Source organism: Chenopodium album, chromosome 1 (genome assembly GCF_948465745.1).
Source record: "Chenopodium album chromosome 1, dcCheAlbu1.1, whole genome shotgun sequence".
NCBI classification, from domain to species: Eukaryota; Viridiplantae; Streptophyta; class Magnoliopsida; order Caryophyllales; family Amaranthaceae; genus Chenopodium; species Chenopodium album.
In genome coordinates, this window is record NC_137834.1 from 3,733,680 (window position 1) to 3,752,347 (window position 18,668).

The window sequence follows — 18,668 nt, forward strand, 5'->3', positions numbered from 1 at the left end:
GCTATCCAACATTTGATTGATAATAACAAGCTTCCCATGCCTCCAGTTAACAAGAAGAGCGAGTGATGATAAAGGAAACAACACAAGACAAGAGGCGAGCTGCTACGACAAGATTTCATGGCCTCTTTTTCTATTTCTTTTTCATCTTTTCTTTCCCCAATAAGTCTAGCATAGGCACCTTTTCTTTTCCTTTAGATTAATTTTGTAGATTTTTCCTTTTTCCCTTTTTAATAAAATGAGCATTTATTTCCTTGTATATGATCATTTCATTACATTGCATTCAAAAAAAAAAAAAAAAAAAAAAAAAAAAAAAAAAAAATCCTTGTCGAATTAAGCACAAGGTATACCGATGATTTAAGGCACCCCTTGTAGCCACATCATATGTCCTTTCACTTTTAAAATATGCAATCCTTTCTTCATAAACCACTTTGAGCCTCGTCTAACGATATACCTTTCTTTTTTTCAACCTACATCTACCTAACCTTGGGATGGGATGGCGTGCAACTTATGAAATTCTAAAGAGAGCTTGAGCAAATTCAAAAGGAAGCAATAGCAAAAAATAAGCAATAATAAAAAAACGAAAATAAGTGTACAAAAGGGCAAGTGTTCCAATGTCTTTGATATGAAAATATCTTCGATAAGAACACGTCTCAGATTGCGTCTCTTATCGAGTGCTCGGTACCGTGCCTGAGAAACATGAATGCCAAGTGAGTGATAGACCGCATGATCGAGATTTCCCACACTTATTAAAATAAAATAAATGCTAAAGCAAAAAGAGCTAAAAAAGAATAGAAATTCAAGCATGAAAATACAAATATTCAAAAGCGAGGTTGCACACCTTGGGGGCTTATCTAGGGTCTTGAGCCTTTATCCCCTTCTTTAAACCTTTAGCCTAACCACGTTACAACCCTTAAAAAGACCTTTTTGAGGTATACAAACACTTGTGCGAGGTTTGGCTAGAGCTACGTTTGGCCTGATTCCTAATGGATACGTAGGCAACCTCACATCGAGGTGCGGCCGTAATAAACATGCATTCATATTCACATTCACACACTTACACCATGATCATATCAAGGAATCTCCAATGCTCATCCCTTTTCACTTAGAGATAGACTTGGGGGCTTGGTCCTTACATCATTAGCTTACCTAGCCTAAGAGTCACCATTATTTGGCTCTTCTAACAATATGTTTTTCCACACACTTAGCTCTTGCGGCCTAGCTTTAGTGTCACTTTCACACACTGCACACATACATGACCAAATATACTTCCCTTAGGAACCCTTTGTCATGAAATCTTAACGCTGAAGCATGCCTTGTCATATCAAAATCGCTCATCAATCATAATCATCATTGCATCACGAAGTATGAAGTGCTTAGCCTCCGTGCCTAAGTTACCCAAATACTTTCATTATGGAGTCAACAGTTGAGATAGCCTAGGATGGATTAATCCTTGCACCTTGAGAGATAGTATCAAATGACATTTGACTAAGCTCATTCAACATGCATCTTCAAACTTCGATTCTTTTTCGCGTCTTTCTTTTTCGGGAGAAAGTCGGTACCCTCCACAAAAATGACGGAAATTTTTTGACGGAAATTTTTTGCTTTTTTGCATTTTTCGAGTCAACACAATGCACACACAAGTCATGTACACATTGAGTCATGTCGTGTCATATCACTTTGATTTGAGCCTAACACATATGTCATTACACTTCGAGTCGAGTCAACCTCGAGTCAGTCAAACAGCGAGTCAAGTTTATACCTTGAGTCGTGTCAAGTCAATGAGTCAAGCAACGTTAAGCCTTAGGTTAACCCTAAGATGTTTAAAGAGATTGGCAAAGTTCTATAGTCAAAATAAATACAGGTGCAGCAGAACAGGGAAGACCCTATCACAGCGTTCGGCGACAGAGTCAATTCTTGGCGCCAGAGATATTTCAGCAGCGACAGAGTTCGAAGCCTCTCCAAAAGTAAATAAGTGATCGACCTGATGAAAGATCGTCTCACTTAGCTTAAAGCGCCTAGGCATTGGCTCAAAAGCAGAAAAGGCACCGACGTATAGGTTCAAAGCAATGAAAGCGCCGACGTACACGCATAGCGGAAGCAAAGTTCGAGCGAGCTTTAAAGATCGACAAGTGTTGGTCTTCGGTAATTTTCTTTGGAATATTATCGCAACAACTGAGGATGACTTCAAGTAAAGTTATTTTCGACAGCGTTCGCTAAGATTGTGGAAGTTGTCACCAAAGATTTGAGAAGATAGCACGAGATGGGCGGTCTTCGACGGCATTCACTAAGATTGTGGAAGTTGTCACCAAAGATTTGAGAAGATAGCACGAGATGGGCGGTCTTCGACGGCATTCTCTAAGATTGTGGAGGTTGTCACCCAAGATTTGAGAAGATAGCACGAGATGGGCAGTCTTCGACGACTTTTGCTATGATTGGAAAGGTTGTCACTATGATTCAAGAAAAGGCTCAAGATGTAGCAACATTGATCGACGGCGTTCCCTAGATTGCGGAAGATCTTCAAAACAAACAGTAAGGTGGCGTTCCCTAGATTGTGGAAAGTTGTCACAAACAACTGAAGGTAATTTCGGGCGAAGTTGTCTTCGATCATATTCCCTTAGGCATGGAGGATGATCATAAAGCGGATGAGAATTATTTAGAGAGAAATAATTTTCGATAGTATTCCCTTGGACGTGGAATATTATCAATGCGGATGAGGATTGTTTCGAGAGAAATAATCTTCGATAGTGTTCCCTTGGACATGGAATATTATCATTGCGAGGAGGATAGTTTCAGGCGAAGCAATCTTCTAATTTGGAAGCAGTTACAGGCGTAGCGGTTTTCAAGCGGGATGGCATTCTCTAGCTTGCAGGAGGTCGTCAAAACAGCAAAGCGGCAGCAAATCGGTTACTTTCAGAGACGTGTGCTCGACGGTGCAAGATACGCGTTTCTTAACTCTTTTATCTGTTTAACTAACGCTAGTTTTGCAGGTATCGGCGTTACAAGATTGATTTAGGATCGCAGAACGTTCTGAATCATTCTCCGTCCCTATCGATACTTTGACTTTCGTTTTCGAAACTTGCGTTTCTCCAAACTCAGTCAAAGTGGGGGCTTCTGTAGACACCCATTTGTGTCTCCCCAAAACCAAACCCAGTGATGAGTGCCTTTCACGTCGAATCATAATCGAATGAAACGAACGTATGGAAAGGTCTAGTGTTGCGGAAAGTTTTATTTCTTTTCTCTTCTCCCTGATTTTGAAAACTTTATTTTAAGAAAACAGCCAATCCAGTTTGGTTGGTCCATGATATGGGTCCAATAGTTGTGTAGTTGGATGGGGCTTGCAAAGACCTTTCCAACGATATATTATAAGCCCAATTCCGATGAATATTGAGGAAGTTATGGCCAATTTACTAAACTGGGCCCGGTTTGAGCTTTAAGTACGGCCCAATGATCTAGGGGAGGGCCTAATATAATTTATCATTCCTAATGCAATTAGGAATGGTTTTAGTCTTCTAGAAGGTTCTTTTCATTCTTAATTCAATTAGGACTTTTCAGAGTTTTAATCAAGATCAAATAGCATTTTCGACTGAAATTATATTATTTTATCTTCCGGTACGGGAATTTTATCAGAATTTCGAAAACGCGTTGAAAGCCGATTTGGCGTCCAACCCCAGGCCTTGGCGCCTGGAATCAGGATTGGCGCCAGACGCCAGCATTGGCGCCTGGCGCTAGCCACTGGTCCTGGCGCCAATGAGCCAGGGCTGGCGCCAAGGTTGTTTTGTGGTCTTCAGACTTTGTTTTGATAAATTATCTTTTTTGGATGATTTTCTCTATAAATATCGTATCAAAAACTCCGTTTTCATGATCAATTACCATTCATTAATTCTCTTCATTCATCATCTACATCATTCATTCATCAATTACCATTCATTAATTCTTTTCCATTCTTTCTTGCTTTTTAATACAAAATTCCGCATTCGCAAGATCTAGAAACACCTAGCCATATTCGAAGTTGCCTTCGCCCTAGACGTGAAAGGTTTTAATTTCTGAGGGTTTGGTCCCAAATCTCTATTTCAATTATTTAATTTAATTGTTTTGATTATTATTTTCCTTGAAGTTACTAACGTGTGTATTTTGTTATTAGAAAGAGGTACGAGGCATCCAAGTAAGTACTTTAATTGATTTATGATGTAGAATTCATGTTTATATTGTTATTATGATATTCCTAGTATCATGTCTAGGGTATTTTTAATATTAAATATGATTCCTATGATGTCTTTTATTTTCTTCCTAATATTTATTCATGTTAGTATCATGTTAGGGTTAAAGATTTGATTTTTATTGCTTAGTGACGTGCTAGGGTTTGTTATAAATCTTGTTAGTATCATGCCTAGGATCTTGCTATGCTTTAACATGATTATGATGATTATGATTATGATTGATATTATTATTATTAATGATGTTGATTATTTATTATGTTGCTTGATATGCATATTATTATTGCTTGATCACCTTTTATTGAATGTTAAAGGGAATTCGTACTTGCAATCACGCTTAATAAGATAATTAATAGTCTTGTTAGGGTTAATTGTGATTATAATTCAAGTGATCGCCAATGATAGTTTATTTGTGCATTAAATTCAACCAACATAGATTAAACAGGTTTAGGGTTAATCCTATTGATTGTATGTTAATCAGAAAGCGCACATGAATACGAGCAGAATAAAGTAGAGGCCTATTATTAGGGCAGGTTCAATCTCTTTTAGATTGGATTTGTACCTTCATCCCCGAACCCTTATTTGGTTCATGACCTTATGGAGTTGACGATCTCTTGGATCGTTAAGGGGTGTAACCTTCACCTCGTGAACGGTTTAATGGCGATTCTTTTGCTCTATCTTCTTCCCTTTTGGACGCCACCGTACTTTAGTGTATGATCACAGCGGGGTTCAAGCTAGTGGGATTTTAAAGGCTTAAAACTATTCCCTACACAAGTACCATCGAGGTAACGGTCATACCACTGATGAATGCTACAGGTTTCAAAATCTCATTCAAGACCTCATAGAAGCAAACAAGGTCCCATTGCCTCTAGCTAGCGAGAAGACTGGGTGATGATGAAGCGAATGACACAAGACAAGAGGCGAGCTGCAACGACAAGATTTCATGGCCTCCTTTTCTATTTCTTTTTCATCTTTTCTTTCCCCAATAATTCTAGCATAGACACCTTTTCTTTTCCTTTAGATTATTTTTGTAGTTTTCTTTTCTTTTCCCTTTTTAATAAAATGAGCATTTATTTCCTTATATATGATCATTTCATTATATTGCATCAAATATAAAAAAAAAAAAAAAAAAAAAAAAAAAAAAAAAAAAAACATGTCGAATTAAGCACAAGGTATACTAATGATTTGAGGCACCCCTTGTAGCCACATCATATCTCCTTTCGCCCTTCAATTATACAATCATTTCTTCATAAACCACTTTCAGCCTCGTCTAACGATAGACCCTTCTTTTTTCAACCTACATCTACCTAACCTTGGGATGGGATGGCGTGCAACTTATGCAATTCTAAAGAAAGCTTGAGCAAATTCAAAAGAAAGCAATAGCAAAAAATAAGCAATAATAAAAAACGAAAACAAGTGTACAAAAGGGTAAGTGTTCCAATGTCTTTGATATGAAAGTATCTTCGATAAGAACATGTCTCAGATTGCGTCTCTTATCGAGTGCTCGGTACCGTGCCTGAGAAACATGAATGCCAAGTGAGTGATAGACCGCATGATCGGGATTGCCCACACTTGTAAAAATAAAATAAATGCTAAAGCAAAAAGAGCTAAAAAAAGAATAGAAATTCAAACATGAAAATACAAAGATTTAAAAGCGAGGTTGCACACCTTGGGGGCTTATCTAGGGTCTTGAGCCTTTATCACCTTCTTCTTTAAACCTTTAGCCTAACCACGTTACAACCCTTAAAAAGACCTTTTTTGAGGTATACACACTTGTGCGAGGTTCGGCTAGAGCTACGTTCGGCCTGATTCCTAACGGATACGTAGGCAACCTCACATCGAGGTGCGGCCGTAATAAACATGCATTCATATTCACATTCACACACTTACACCATAATCATATCAAGGAATTCCCTATGCTCATCCCTATTCATTTAGAGCATGACTTGGGGGCTTGATCCCTACATTATTAGCTTACCTAGCCTAAGAGTCACCACCATTTGACTCTTTTCAATATATTTTTCCACACACTTAGCTCTTGCGGCCTAACTTTAGTGTCACTTTCACACACTGCACAGATACATGACCAAATATACTTTCCCTTAGGAACCCTTTGTCATGAAATCTTAACACTGAAGCATGCTTCGTCAAAATCAATCATTATCGTCATTGCATCACGAAGCATGAAGTACTTAGCCTCCGTGCCTAAGTTATCCAAATGCTTTCATTATTGAGTCAACAATTGAGATAGCCTAGGATGAATTAATCCTTGAACCTTGAGAGATAGTATCAAACAACATTTGACTAAGCTCATTCAACATGCATTTTCAAACTTTTGATTTTCTTTTTCACGACTTTTTTTCAGGAGAAAGTCGGTACCCTCCACAAAATTGACGGAAAATTTTTGTTTTTTTTGCATTTTTCGAGTCGCACGATCACATTAAAATGCACACACGAGTCATGTACACATTGAGTCATGTCATGTCATATCACTTTGATTTGAGTCTAACACATGTGTCAAACACTTTGAGTCGAGTCAACCTCGAGTCAGTCAATCAGCGAGTCAAGTTTATACCTTGAGTCGTGTCAAGTCGATGAGTTAAGAAACATTAAGACTTAGGTCAACCCTAAGATAATTAAAGAAATTGGCAAAGTTCTATAGTCAAAAATAAATACAGGTGCAGCAGAATAGGGAAGACCCTACTCCAATTCTTGGCGCCAGAGATATCTCAGCAACGACAGAGCTCGAAGCCTCCCAAAAAGGTGATTTCAACCTCATACATCAATTTCGGGTTCCTTGGTACGCCAGTTAGCCCCTATAAGCAATTTGACATGATTAAGTAGTCAGTTTGATTACAATCGTAGTAAGTGATTGACCTGACAAAAAATCGTCTCACTTAGCTTAAGCGCCTAAAACACTGGCTCATTACAATCGGTTCAAAAGCAAGCACTTAAATGACAATATTTCCAAATATGGATTGTCGCGCATTCTTATTAAATGACAAAGTTTTCCAAAAATTGGATTGTCATCCCCAACTGACAATATTTCCAAAAATGGATTGTCGTGCATCTTCTTCAACGATAATTTTTCCAAGATTGGATTGTCATCTCTGGCAAAGTTTCCAAGCGTGGATTTTCGTGCTCCTTCTTTATTTAGCAATTTTTTCCAAGTTCGGATTGTCATCGCTGGCAAGTTTTTCGAGATTAGATTGTCATACACCTAGTTCCCTATAGAAAAATTTCCCAAAGGATTGTTGTAGGTCTCTATTCATCATAAATATTGGCAAAAGTTCCTCAACGTGGATTGTCATTCATTTCAGTAAGTGGCAAATTTTCTCGAAGTGGATTGTCGGTCGACTCTTTTTTGCAAATGTTCCAAGACGCGGATTGTCAATAGTGGCAATATTTCCCCAAAAGGATTGTCGCATAGCGTTGGCAAATTTCCAAGGTAGATTGCTTTCAAGAGTTATGTTCCAAGATGTGGATTGTCGATCGTAGCAAAGTTCTTATGAAAGATTGTTACGAAGCATTGGCAACTTTTCCAAAAATTGGATTTTGGCAAATTTTCCGAGGTACGGATTGTCGCTTCATCGTGACAACATTTCCAAGGATGGATTGTTACGTGGCATTGACAACTTTCCCTAAATCGGATTGTCATACATCATACAAGAGTTGTGTTGGCAACTATTCCAAAGAAAAGAGGATTGTCATCACAGCAAAAGCACCGACATACTGGTTCACAAGCAGCAAAGCGCCGACGTACTGGCATAGCAAACATTAAGAAGCAGTGATCTTTTCGAAGACTATCACAGCGGAAATTAGAGTCATATTAAAAAGAAGCTCTTTGTTCAGAGACGAGTGAACATCGAAACAACAAGGTGGCGTTCCCTAGATTGTGGAGAGTTGTCACAAACAACTGAGGATTGTTTCAAGAGAAGCAATCTTCGATAGTATTCCCTTGGACGCGGAATATTATCAATGTGGATGGAGTTTGTTTCAAGAGAAATAATCTTCGATGGTATTCCCTTGGACGCGGAATATTATCATTGCGGAGGAGGATCGTTTCAGGCGAAGCAATCTTCTAATTTGGAAGTAGTTACGAGGCGTAGCGGTTTTCAAGCGAAATGGTATTCTCTAGCTTGTAGGAGGTCATCAAAACAGCAGCAGTAACAATCGGTTACTTTCAGAGAAGTGTGCTCGACGGTGCAAGATACGCGTTTCTTAACTCTTTTATCTGTTTAACTAATGCTAGTTTTGCAGGTATCGGCGTTACAAGATTGATTTAGGATCGCAGAACGTTCTGAATCATTCTCCGTCCCTATCGTTACTTTGACTTTCGTTTTCGAAACTTGCGTTTCTCCAAACTCAGTCAAAGTGGGGGCTTCTGTAGACACCCATTTGTGTCTCCCCAAAACCAAACCCGGTGATGAGTGTCTTTCACGTCGAATCATTATCGAATGAAACGAAAGTGTGGAAAGGTCTAGTGTTGCAGAAAGTTTTATTTCTTTTCTCTTCTCCCTGATTTTGAAAACTTTATTTTAAGAAAACAGCCAATCCAGTTTGGTTGGTCCATGATATGGGTACAATAGTGGTTTAGATGGATGGGGACTGCAAAGACCTTTCCAACGATATATTATAAGCCCAATTCCGATGAATATTGAGGAAATTATGGCCAATTTACTAAACTGGGTCCGGTTTGAGCTTTATGTACGGCCCAATGATCTAGGGGAGGGCCTAATATAATTTATCATTCCTAATGCAATTAGGAATGGTTTTAGTCTTCTAGAATGTTCTAGAAGGTTCTTTTCATTTCTAATTCAATTAGGACTCTTCAGAGTTTTAATCAAGATCAAATAGCATTTTCGATGAAATTATATTATTTTATCTTCCAATACGGTAAATTTATCAGATTTTCGAAAACGCGTTGAAAATCAGTTTGGCGTCCAACCCCAGGCCTTGGCGCCAGGCGCTAGCCACTGGTGCTGGCGCCAACTAGCCAGGGCTGGCGCCAATGTTGTTTTTCGATCTTCAGACTTTGTTTTGTTAAATTATCTTTTTTGGATGATTTTCTCTATAAATATCGTATCAAAAACTCCGTTTTCATTCACCAAGAATTACCAATTATCATCAACAAGCATCATCAACTCTCTTTATTCACAAATCATTCATCAATTCTTTTCATTCATTCATTCATTCATCAACTTTCAATGATATTCATTCATTAGCATTCTCTTCTTTCTTTAATTCTTTAGAATAAATATTCTTTCTTGCTCTTTAATACAAAATTCCGCATTCACAAGATCTTGAAACACCTAGCCATATTCGAAGTTGCCTTCGCCCTAGACGTGAAAGGTTTTAATTTCTGAGGGTTTGGTCCCAAATCTCTATTTCAATTATTTAATTTAATTGCTTTGGTTATTATTTTCCTTGAAGTTACTAACGTGTGTATTTTGTTATTAGAAAGAGGTACGAGGCATCCAAGTAAGTGCTTTAATTGATTTATTGATATTATGATGTAGAAATCATGTTTATATTGTTATTATGATATTCCTAGTATCATGTCTAGGTTAATCTCAATATCAAATATGATTGTTATGATGCCTCCTATGTTCTTCCTAATGTTAATTCATGTTAGTATCATGTTAGGGCTAAAGATTTGATTTTTATTGTTTAGTGACATGCTAGGGTTTGTTATTAATCTTGTTAGTATCATGCCTAGGATCTTGCTATGCTTTAACATGATTATTATGATTATGATTATGATTTATGATTGATATTATTGTTATTAATGATGTTGATTATTGATTATGTTGCTTGATATACATATTATTTATATTTATTGCTTGATCACCTTTTATGCATGTTTAAAGGGAATTGGTACTTGTAATCACGCTTAATAAGATAATTAATAATCTTGTTAGGTTAATTGTGATTATAAATTCAAGTGATCGCCAATAATAGTTTATTTGTGCATTAATGTTCAACCAACATAGATTAAACAGGTTTAGGGTTAACCTATTGATTGCATGTTAGTCAGAAAGCGCACATGAATACGAGCAGAATAAAGTAGAGGCCTATTATTAGGGCAGGTTCAATCTCTTTTAGGTTGGATTTGTACCATCATCCCCGAACCCTATTTTGGTTCATGACCTTATGGAGTTGACGATCTCTTGGATCGTTAAGGGGTGTAACCTTCACCTCGTGAACGGTTTACAAGTTCCTTAAAAACTTGTTGGCGACTCTTTTGCTCTATTTTCTTCCCTTTTGGACGCCACCGTACTTTAGTGTATGATCACAGTGGGGTTCAAACTAGTGGGATTTAAAGGCTTGAAATTATTCCCTACAGTAACCCTATATTTTTTTTTTCACTTTTCTATATTGTGCCCCAACATATATCACTTTTTACACTTTAACCCCAATATATTTTTTGTTTCCATACGGTAACCTTGTTGTTATCCTGCCGTTAAAATTTCGTTAGCGGGGCCCACTCTCCATTATTAGTATTTTTTTATCGATTTGCGAGTTGAAAAATATTCCGTCAAAGGTTTCGGGGCTATTTTGGGGTTTAGGGGTCCAAATTGAGCTCAGATTTGGCAAAAAAATAACGTAAATGCCTTGTTTTGCTTATTAAGAAATGTCTTGATTTACGTGTTCACATTTTAACACACAAAATGAGGCATTTACGTTATTTCTTTGTCAAATCTAAGCTGAATTTGGACTCCTAAGGACCAAAATAGCTCTCGAAACCTTTGACGAAATATTTTTCAGCGCGCAAATCGATAAAAAAAATATTAATAATGGAGGGTGGGCCCCACTAACGAAATTTTTTAATGGCAAGATAACGGTAAGGTTACCGTATTGAAACAAAAAATATATTGGGGTTACAATGTAGAAAGTGATATATGTTGGGACACAACATAGAAAAGTGAAAAAAACAGGGTTACTATATAGAAAAACCCTTGTTTTAATAATATTTCATTATTGTCTATTTGTGTTCTGTCTCATGAATATCAACCTGAAAAAGTAATTAATTTGCATAATTAAGCAAGAAAATGGAACAACCTACTTTTAGATACTAATTGTCTTTTGAATAGATCAATTGTATGCAAGGGAAAATAAAATCTACTCACAAACTAATTAAGGAATAAGGAACGATTCTCAATCATGTGTTCGTTTAGGAATATAGATTACACTTAACTTAATGTTACAAAAATCATAACTACAAGTAAATAAAACCTTTATATCGTACAGGCCAAAAAGCTAGTTTACTTTAAATTACAAATGAGAATCATAGATTGTGTATGCCGCCCCGCCGCCTCAACCCAACCTACATAATTTTTTTTGTAAATGTATGAATGAAGCCGAAATGATAGTTTTATTTGTGTCAAAACCTACCAATTTGTGGTATACAAATTGTGAACTTCTTGAATCTGCAAAAATGCTGGTGGATGCTCATATTCAATCTTAACCAAAAATCACCACAAATAATAATAATAATAACAATAATCATAACCAACATTAACACTATATTTTTCAACTCCCAATTTTGTCAAGATTTTCAGACACATTTTTCATCCTAGGCCGAACCTCAGGATCACTTTCAGTGCAAGAAAGAGCCACATGAAAGGCAGCCAACACCTCTTTCTTAGCATGTACCTCTTGTAACAACATAGGATCTACCATTTCCGAAAGCGGGTTTTCCTCTTCAAAACCCTTCCTAACCCATTTCACCAAATCATGTACTTCAGTTGAAGTCGATGTTGTTGGGGAAGAGTGTTCAGGGGATTTCCCTGTTAGTAACTCGAGCACGACTACTCCAAATGAGTAGACGTCCCATTTTTGAGTTGGTCGACTACCAGGGATTTTTGCCTCGGGTGCACGATAGTTGTTTATTTTCTCTTGACTAGTGGACTTAACATACGGGAGTGCACCTCCCATGAACCCACCGGAGGAGGAAGGATTGTTCCCCGTGATGCTAATCAAACGATTTAGGCCAAAATCGGAGATATGTGGTTGAAACTCGTTGTCGAGGAGGATGTTTGATGGCTTAATATCTCCATGTACAAATTTCCTAGGGCTACATTCATGAAGATAGGCCAAACCTCTAGCCGTTCCTTTGGCTATTTTCAACCTTGTTTTCCATGTTAGGCTTGTTGATGGTTGCCCTGTTCTCCCTGTTTCATCAATAATGAAATTTGTCACATCACTCACGTGTAATAGTAAATGCAATTTATGTACGAGTATCAATTCTCGTTTAATCACCCATGTTATTTTACATTAACGACATGTGCACTAAGACTTTAATTCTTTGTTGGTTCGAAAAAGAAACTAAAAGATTAGATAAGAATCGAACCTAATACCTCTTACAACCTAAACCCCTAGTGGCATAACACTAAACTATTTGAATGTTAATCTAAAACTAATTGAAGCAAATTCAATTAAGAGAAAATCAAATATATTCTATAGTTTTTGGCAGCACCAATTAGCCAGTGAGAGAATCTTGGCAACCAAAGCCTACAAAGACAAAGACAAAAGAGTTTTGAATATCCATCTAAACTTATAATTAAATAATATAATGATGGATCTAAATCTGAAAGTACTGAGAGTGCTACATAATTATTGCTTATTTTGGGGGGTTTAATTTGACTAATTATCCATTATTTGTAGAAATTTCCAAGAAAAATAATGCAGTTAAAAGCATCCAATGTTTGAATATAGTATGACTGTTAGTTAAATGTGCAACCAAGTAAACATTCTTAGGTAAGTTTTGATTGACAGAAAACCATTTTAGGTCAACTACCAAAGTTAGTGGTATGAACTACATGGCCAAAATTTATTAGTCAAGGTCTCTTTAGATATAGTTTGACATTTTGACATTGTGTTTCAAAACTATATTTAAAATAAGTAGGGAAACAAAAAAATATTACAATAAAAGTTAATTGCTTTTAATCTATCAAAAATTGCAGTTTTTCTAGTTAGGTCGTCGTAAATATATATATTTCTAACTATTTCTATAAAGTAAAATGCATCACATTTATTTTTATCTTAATGTTATATATACTTCGTATTTTTTTTTATATGCACAATCTATCATTAAATATTATTCATATAAGTATATAATCTAATTAATGTTTCTAATTTATATGATTACCCAAAATAATCCTTAGCTACCCAAGATACATAAAAAGGGAGGTGAGTTTTTTTTTTTCGGTTTAATTAATAATACGTGATATATATTTCAATAAATGCACCATGTAACGCAAAAAGCTAGGTAGTACTTCTAATAAAACAAACAATGTTATTTCATGGTAATGGGGAACAACCTTAACTCTCAAACTTCCACAAGTAACAATGGTGTACGACTTTTAAGTATCATTTCACCAAAGTGCCTTCAAAGCTACTACTCAACATTTTCATCATTGGATGCTCACTACATAGTCCTAAGAGCAACCCACCAAGAAAACTACTCATTACATCCTAACATATTTATCATTTTATGTACATCAATCTCTACTTACAAAATTACCATCTACTCCTACATTGCACCTTAAGTTTTATAAAAGAAAACAGAAAAAAGTTTGAGTATATAAAGGGTAGAAATGTCATTTTTTGTAGCATTGGATTAGTTGGCCATAAATATTGGTTACCCCCACCAAATTAAACTCTATAATTCAAGGACAAGTAAGAAAGAAAAGGATTGAAGGATGACCAACATTAACTGTATGTAACATCTCATATTATAATGTTATGGGCCATAGCTAGGTGTTATGTTTATTTGTTCATAAATTCATGTTGTATTAAATTTTTTGCATATAGAGGTATGGTACTTGGTAAGTGGTAACTAGTATTAATAGTGGGGATTCATCAAGGTTGCATAATCCAAGTCATAAGGCTCCAAAAAAAGAAGTCATAAGGCTCAAACATATTGTTCCCGGCCAATCACCCTTATCTTAACCATGTGCGTATTACATAATAGTGTTATGATATGATTCAATAATCTCTTAATTATAGTGTCATACACCCTACCATTGCTCCAAAATTTTTGCAACATATACCATTTTTGTACGTGAGAAGCCTGTGATTGTAGCTAACTATTCAACACGTTGAAAAGTCGTCGTAAATACATGCACTTTCTTTTTCTCTTGTTTTTTGCAGGTCAGACACATAAAAAAAAAAATCCAACTCCTATAAACACAGTTGTGTTTTTACAAGATGATTATCAAATAACGATCTGTCATATATCATTGTATCATAATGCTAAGTTTTGAATCCAACAAATAAAATTCATTTTTTTGTCAAATAACTTTTGCCCACTCATTCTCAACATGAACATAGACCATCAGCTACTAAGTAACAGCAAAGATTTCCCAAAAGATCGATGTGAGGACCATTTTTAAATGAAGTATAAAATTAGACAATAATATAGTACCACTTATATATATATTTTTTGAGACATAAAATAAGCTTGATTTTGGCATGACTTGAAGTAGCAAATCTATAGCGTAGTGGATCACTAAATGCCAAACATAAGGCTAATTATATTAGACATAAGACTGATTAATTATTTATTCTAAGTACTGTATAAAAAAACCATAAATTACTCAACTTTCATGCAAACTATGCTACTGCTAGTAATCTAAAAGGATGCTGCACTCAAACTTTACCAATATATTCCCATATATGACAAAGGCAAGTCATTTAGCAGCTAGCTTAGCCTACATAATATGGTTTTTGTCCTTTGAGCATATACTTCTTATAAGCTATGCTAGATCCCATTTATATCTCTGTTTGAAATTAGTTATCACGTTTTAGCTTGTGTTTTCGTAACCGTGCTATTTGGAGAGGCCTAGTAGACTAGTAGTATAAATACTCCGTAGTATTAAACCACTAAAATATCATAATTCGAACAAAAAAGGCTATTAAATAGGATTTTAAATTTTAAAAGTCGTTCGTACTCAAGTCTCAAAATTAATAATTGTCCTTTATGCACCATAAACAACATTCCTTCAATTAGATTTTGTACTTAAACCAGTGTAATAAACCAAATTCAAAACATTGTACTGTATGTATTTAAGTCAAAGGAAACATAAATTAAACTCACCTCTTTATCCACCTAATTAATTATACCATAATTTTATTCATGCACAATAATAATATTATATACGAGTATTTTCTAAGTAAAAAAAAAAAGATAAAATTATAAAAGAATTAACCAAAAAGAGAGATTTGGACTGACCTCGAAGAGCATTACCAAGATTGCCATTAGAAATAAAATCAGAAATGAGCAATTTTTCATCAGGAGCCCAATAATAAGCTCTCAATTTAACCACATTTGGATGCTTAATTTTCCCAATTGCTTGAATTTCAGCAACAAATTCTTTATACCTTTGTTGATCACCACCTTCTCCTAATCTTCTAACAGCAACTGGCACACCATTTCCAAGCACTACTTTATAAACTATTCCTAACCCACTTTTTCCCAAAACATAAGCTGATGCTCTTAACAATTCATCCAACTCAAATGTAAAACCCTTGTCAATTGCTACTAGCTCTCCTTCACCTTCTCCACCACCCTCGCCGCCTTCGGAACTCCCCTTATCCGACTCGCTTTCTATATCGTTGCTTGTTGATCCGCCTCTGAAGCACCCAAAGCAGAACCCTGTTTTTTTATCTTTGTTCATGTGCCGTCCTAACTTGATGGTGCCAGTGCAGCTACATCCAGTGGAGTGATCCTTTTTCTTCCAGTAATAGTATATGAGGACGAGTCCCACAAAGGCAACTACTACAGCATCTGCTGCGGAGATTAGGAGGATCAGCCCCGGGCTTAGCCCCTTTCGCTTGGGGCTGATCCCCCTACTGTCCTCGGGTGGGGGAGAGTTCGGGTTTGTTGTTGTTTTAGTACAGTCCTTTTGTAATGGGAACCCGCATAAGAGCGGGTTCCCTAAAAAGGCGGTGGGCCCCTGATTGGCGAATGAGCCTGTCTGGGGGATTTCCCCAGACAGGTTATTCGCCCTCAGGTCAAAGCTCACCGTCATAGGAAGATCCCCGAGAGACTTGGGGATCTTCCCGGATAGATGGTTGAACGAAAGGTTTAATGTCCCGGAGAGCGACTTTAGCTCTCCGAGCTCCTCGGGTATTTTCCCCTGTATCTGGTTAGACGATAAATCAAGTTGAACTATATTCACTAGTTCATGCCAAATTCCTCCAGGAAGTTCACCGGAGAAGTTATTTCTCGCCAGAATCAGTCTTTGGAGCTGCTTACACTCCTTCAAACCATTCGGAATCTCGCCGGAGAGAGAATTTCCAGAAACATCTACATTCTGAATTTTTGGAAGTGAGCACATGGAGGTTGGGAGAGGACCAGAGAGATTGTTTCCGTACAAGAAAATGCTATGGAGCGAAGTCGCATTGAAGATTTGATCAGGAATCGAGCCGTAGAAACTGTTCCCGTGGAGGTTTAATCTCCGAAGGAAAGTAAGGGAGCCGAGCTCCGAGGGGATGTACCCTCGGAGATTTTTTCCTGCGACGGATATTCCAACAACCCGAGGGTTGGGACTAGAAGTGGAATTTCCGTCGCAGGAGACCCCGGTCCATCCACAGGGATCGGGGTCATTCTCATCCCAGTCCGCAAATACTGCGGACGAGGACGAGTGGTCGATGGCTGACTTGAGGGAGAGGAGAGCGAGGCCGTCGGGGGATAAAGAATAAACTCTAGATGTGATCGTGAAGAGGAGGAGGAATGAACAAAGAAAAAAATGGAGGTTCATTTTTTTTTACAAGTTAGTGAAATATTTGGGGGTGTTAGTGTTACATCAACAAAGGATGACTTGTGTATACTTCGTAAGTGTTAGTTAAAATTTTTGGTGTTTTAGAAATCTTAGAATTATTTTTGGAGGTGAGAGAATACGGTTGACAAGAGGTGGGTAGGGGTATTAATGTGAGGATTTGATAGAAGAAAGTGGGCCCATAGCCCGCCAAGAAATAAATAGAAGGGAAATAATTTTTTATTTTTTTTAAGAAAGGTGGTCAAATAATGGGGAAGGAAGAAGAGAGTAGAAGGAAAGCAAAGGGTTAATCATCAAATGCATAACGACTTGTGTAAAAGCTAGCTAGGTAGGTTTTGTTCCATTTATAAATGGAGGATGGTAGAATGATTTGAGTACATTTAATGACTTGGATCAACTTAAAGTTTGCTTCATTTTTGTTGATCATTCCAATCAGATTTTATAATTAGTGAATTTGCTATGTAAAGATGTCATTAGGTCGGGTTAACATACAATTAAGAGACACCGCACCACTTAGAATGGAAAAACACGATATGGGCATGCAATATTCTTCTTGCTTGCTTTTGGGAGTTGCTTGTCTAATGTTGTTAGTTTCCCTATATTAGTTAACCGTCACAAGTCATACACTCATACTCTGTAGTAAGCAATAAGAACAAGTTCATCTAGTAATAAGGTTATCAGAGATGATTATATACGCTGTACTCTTGCATTTGCTTGATGAGCTCCAATGTCATTTGCGTAAGTATCTTATATAAATTGAAAAGAGTTAATCGATCATCGAGTAAGTGTTTACTACTAGTTTAGACTTGTTGAAAGGACTTATGAATTTAGGTCATGTTTTGTTTATCATAGGACCTGTTTTGTTCAACTTAATTTCAGTTCAGTTCATTTAAGCTCCAATCAATTCAATTCAGTCTAGTTCCTAATTTTCTTCTCTCAAAAACAATATATTTTAACTGTATTCAGTTCAGTTCAGCAGCTCTAAACAGTTCAATTTAGTTTCAATCAGTTCGGTTCAGTTTTTAATTTCCTTATCTCATAAACAATTCATTTCAACTCTATTCAGTTTACTTCAATTCAACTCCAATCAGTTCAGTTTAGCCCTAATCAGTTCAGTTCAGTTTAGTTGTTTTCAGTAAATCGGAACATGCCCTTATTTACAGTTTTCAAGATTAATAAGTATAAAGGATAATTTGCCAATTACTACCGCAAGTTAATACCACTTTGTAAATTACTACCGCAAATTTAAAAAGTTGTGAATTACTACCGCAAAAAATTTTAAGATGTTGCTATTACTACCAAACCCCCATTAAACCCAACTATGACGTCATTATATCCCTTTAACCCGTGTTTGACCATGGTTAGTGGCTTTAACCAGCCCCCTCCCCCCAAAAAAAAAGAAAATGGTTTAGGGATATAATGACGTCATGGTTAAGGGCTTTAACCATGGGTTAAAGTGATATAATGACGTCATAGTTGGGTTTAATTGGGGTTTGGTAATAATCGCAACATTTTAAAAAATTTTGCGGTAGTAATTCACAACTTTTTAAATTTGCGGCAGTAATTTACAAAGTAGTATTAACTTGCGGTAGTAATTGACAAATTTTCCAAGTATAAATAACGGTTAATAACTTTAGAAAAGATAAGCTAGTTCATTTAAAGTGAAGAT

The 18,668-nt window shown here is 36.5% G+C and overlaps 1 protein-coding gene across 1 annotated transcript; it reads right to left on the reverse strand.

Moving 5' to 3' along the window:
- Positions 1–11,351: 11,351 nt before the first annotated feature.
- LOC145640260 (receptor protein kinase-like protein ZAR1) lies at positions 11,352–17,023 on the reverse strand. Its single transcript, XM_081691563.1, has 2 exons — positions 15,451–17,023; positions 11,352–12,388 (listed from the first exon to the last, which is right to left on the reverse strand). Exons 1-2 carry the CDS (start codon positions 16,979–16,981, stop codon positions 11,748–11,750), a joined length of 2,172 nt encoding a protein of 723 aa, XP_081547689.1. The 5' UTR covers positions 16,982–17,023; the 3' UTR covers positions 11,352–11,747.
- Between the last annotated feature and the right edge of the window lie 1,645 nt (positions 17,024–18,668).

What these genes read in the sequence shown, in the direction of transcription:
- LOC145640260 (XM_081691563.1), bottom strand. Translation starts at nt 16,981, where the DNA reads ATGAACCTCCATTTTTTTCTTTGTTCATTCCTCCTCCTCTTCACGATC. An exon ending in TCTTGGTAATGCTCTTCGAG is followed by an intron (nt 12,389 to 15,450) that starts GTCAGTCCAAAT and finishes TTGATGAAACAG; the next exon opens with GGAGAACAGGGCAACCATCA.